Genomic DNA, 3,822 nt, shown 5'->3' with positions numbered 1-3,822 from the left:
TACTATTTTTTTTAGTTAAAATTATCATGAAAAAATACTATAGAGAGGCTAGTCATGTTATTAGCGTTGACCATTTTGCTAGTTATTTATAGTGTTAAGTAAAATATTCCTACGAATAAAAACATAAATATAATGATAACCAGAATGATTGAGATATGACTATAAATACTCTCGTCTAACTAATATGATATAAAAAATAGTTATTATATTTACTGTTACGAGTCTCATATTCGCTGTGTTACCATAATAGGGGATACAATAGCAGGCCTGTATCAGCCACCATCCAGATCCCAATTAAACCAAATCGGAGCGGGGATACAATAAGCAGGCCTGTATCAGCCAGCATCAGCCACCACCGTCACGCCACCGCGCCGCGCAGAGAGAGAAGCCGAGCGGAGGCAGGCGAGGTGACGAAAGGGGGAGATCGCCTGCCGCGGTGGGTTCGGTTGGTGGGTGCCGCCTCCGCATCCTGCTGTTCTGCTCCCCAGCCCACCCCCATTTACTTCGCCTCGACTCGTATGGATTCCCGCTCGCTTCTTCCCCACTCCACGCGCCGATCCGCCACCAGCCAGGAGGGAGCGACGCGATCCAATTGAGGAGGCGGGGGTACCTGTCTGCTGTTTCTGCGTTCCCCTTTTTGATTCCGCCACCAGCCTAACCGCGCTGCAGCTGGACGCCATCGCGTGCCTGCACGGCGTCTTGGTGGGGTGGTCGAAGCCGCCGCCACGCGGGCGACCCGGCGCAAGGAAGCGGTGGCCGAGCCGTGGGAGCGCGATGCTGTGGGCGGCCCGCCTGTCCGGCTTCTTCTCCGCTGCCATGCTGATGGTGGTGCTGTCGCCGTCGCTCCAGTCCTTCCCGCCCGCTGAGGCCATCCGCTCCTCGCAGTTCGACGGCAGCGTCCGCTTCCCGGGCCAGATCGCGGGGGGCGCCAGGGGGATCGCTTTCCGCCGCGCCCCGTCCTTTCGCAATGCCGCCGACTGCGGCGGCGGCAACGGCACCGCCGCCAATGTCTGCGACCCCTCGCTCGTCCACATCGCGATTACGCTCGATGAGGACTACCTCAGGGGCTCCGTCGCCGCGGTGCACTCGGTGGTGCAGCACGCCAGGTGCCCCGAGAGCGTCTTCTTCCACTTCCTCGTCTCCGACCCGGGCCTCGAGGACCTTGTCCGAGCCGTGTTCCCGCAGCTCCGGTTCAAGGTCTACTACTTCGACCCCGACCGTGTTCGGGGGCTCATCTCCACGTCGGTGCGGCAGGCGCTGGAGCAGCCGCTCAACTACGCCCGCAACTACCTGGCCGACCTCTTCGAGCCCTGCGTGCGCCGCGTCATCTACCTCGACTCCGACCTCGTCCTCGTCGACGACGTCGCCAAGCTCTGGCGCACCGACCTCGGCGACCGCACCGTCGGCGCGCCGGAGTACTGCCACGCGAACTTCACCAAGTACTTCACCGACCGGTTCTGGTCAGACCAGCGGTTCGCCGGGATATTCGCGGGGCGGCGGCCGTGCTACTTCAACACGGGGGTCATGGTACTCGACCTCGAGCGGTGGCGGCGCGCGGGCTACACGCTGCGCATCGAGCGGTGGATGGAGATACAGAAGTTGCCAGCGGGACGCATCTACGAGCTGGGGTCGCTGCCGCCCTTCCTTCTGGTGTTCGCGGGGCACGTGGCTCCGATCGAGCACCGGTGGAACCAGCACGGCCTCGGCGGCGACAATGTCTTCGGCAGCTGTCGCGACCTCCACCCGGGGCCGGTGAGCCTGCTGCATTGGTCCGGTTCCGGCAAGCCGTGGGCGCGGCTCGGCGCCGGGCGGCCGTGCCCGCTCGACGCGCTCTGGGCGCCCTTCGACCTGTACGGTCCCGGCGGCGCCAGCGCCGAGGAGTCCCGGTAACCGCAACACTCGAAAAAGAAATATTTTTTCCTTCTTTGGCCGATCCCGTACAAATTCCGAGCTCTAATTCTTGGTCTCCATTACCTGTTCAAACCTATATGTTTTTTCTTCCCTTTTTCGTTTTTTTGGTTCTCGTTCGATTAAATGTTTTGTGTCAGATTGTTCATGTTGGTACCTAGTGATATTTTCTTCCACTTCTTTTTGATCGTTTTCTTACTATATATAAAAAGAGGTCATTTGTATCCTAGTTGCTACAGCGTTGCAGGCTTTTGCAGCCTCATCACCATAAATAAAAGCACAAAGAAAAAGACTTCGCAGTTTGCAGCATTTGTTCATTCACTCTTGCAATCAATCCACCCATCCATCTCAGTGAAGAGTCCAATGCAGCACCTACCCCCCAGGCCCCCACGCCGCTCAAAGAAAACTCCACCCCTCCACCATGGACCGGTTTCTTGTGCCATGGCAGAGTCACTGTCACTCGCAAACATGAGTAACTTGGAATCCTCACCTTTGTGGCCGTGCACGAACTAACACTGACAACCATTTCGAGCTTAGCACTTGCGCCTAAGTAGAGGGGTTGCTGTTAACGAAGCTCGCGCGAATTAAAGGAGGCGAAGATGGCCGGTGTGGGGGCGCGACTCGGTGGCTGCAAGCAGCACGGGACTTGTGAGCTACCGCCCAAGATCGTCTCTCTTTTCGGGGGTCCTCCTCCTTTCCCGGTGGGGCCTCTCGCCACTCGGGCTCACCATCCTCGCCGCTTTATTCTTTTGCAAATCCTTATTGTGCTTCTCTCCTCTCCTTTCATCGCCATATAACTCCATCAAGGATTTCTTTTCTCATGTTCCCTTTTCTTTTCTCCAAGCCCCTCATCATCTTCTATTGCAAGAACCTTTTTTGTTTTCTCATCGTCTCACTTTCCTTGCCAGCTCCCACTTAGCATCTACTTGTCGCCGTCCCTCAATGCGTCCACCCAATATTTTGTGAACACTGTGGAAGAAAAGAACCAGCCAAGGGGGGCCGCCGAGCGGTGAGGTGTTAAAGGCGCCGGGTCCCGCCACACGCGTCGATTTGTGCCCTCGCCAGGCACACAGTTTAGCTTCAGCCAGGCTCGGTCGATTTGATTTGGGTGACGGTGATGGTCTAACCTACGGGGGCTTTTTGCCTCTATCAATTTACATGTGAGATTCTTGCTGCGCTAGGGTTTGAAGTCCACTTCACGCCGTGGGATTGAGATTTCCGAAGCAGCAAATTTTCTAAGTTCAATTTGTGACAGTTACATTTTTTATATAATAATACAATAATAAGATAATATCTCAGCTTCTGCATCCAAATATGTATGCTATTGATTTAACTGGTAATGATCTGATTTCATTGTTGTACGTTCGAATTCTGGTGCACCTAATGTCCTTATCGGTTACCATCGATTTCCTTATTCATTTTGAGCTGTACACTGACAGTGCCGATCCTTTTCTGATAAGGGCAGTCTTCTACGGAGCTAGCTTTCATTAGCTATTGTTGTGAGCATTGCTTAATCGCTGCTGCTGATGTGAGCATCTGTACACATCCGGTTAGCAATTCCAATTTCCAAACCATGTATTTTTATAACCAAAAGCTACACCTTTACGTTGTATCTCCGGCAAAACCTTGCTCGTTTCTCCTCCTGGTATGGTATAGAAAGGGCAAAATGCTAGGGCCTTTCTGGAACCCTAACATAACATACGTTGCTGCGGTGCTGCCTTTGGGGCAGTGCCGTATCGCAATGCTCTATTAGTCATCTCATGAGAGCGCCCCTGAGAGCGAACCGTGGGTGGTCCTCGCTGATGGCATCTCATCTCATGAGATGTGCAGGGGCCTTCTGGTGAGGATCACGCGCGTTCCTCTAGCACCCTTGCGTCGGTTAACATGTCAGCGTCGCCGTGGCCGCCAGGGACA

At 54.7% G+C, this 3,822-nt stretch overlaps 1 protein-coding gene across 1 annotated transcript; it reads left to right on the top strand.

The window, feature by feature from the left end:
- The first annotated feature begins 208 nt into the window (after positions 1-208).
- LOC133916278 (probable galacturonosyltransferase-like 7) lies at positions 209-2,210 on the top strand. Its single transcript, XM_062359890.1, has one exon. It carries the CDS (start codon positions 775-777, stop codon positions 1,888-1,890), a length of 1,116 nt encoding a protein of 371 aa, XP_062215874.1. The 5' UTR covers positions 209-774; the 3' UTR covers positions 1,891-2,210.
- The last annotated feature ends 1,612 nt before the right edge of the window (positions 2,211-3,822 follow it).

Source organism: Phragmites australis, chromosome 4 (assembly GCF_958298935.1).
Source record: "Phragmites australis chromosome 4, lpPhrAust1.1, whole genome shotgun sequence".
Classification (NCBI taxonomy): Eukaryota; Viridiplantae; Streptophyta; class Magnoliopsida; order Poales; family Poaceae; genus Phragmites; species Phragmites australis.
The sequence above is the reverse complement of the archived record's forward strand: the minus strand, read 5'-3'. Positions and strand labels throughout refer to the sequence as shown.

Excerpts from the sequence above, each read along its gene's own strand:
- LOC133916278 (XM_062359890.1), top strand. The coding sequence starts at position 775 with ATGCTGTGGGCGGCCCGCCTGTCCGGCTTCTTCTCCGCTGCCATGCTG.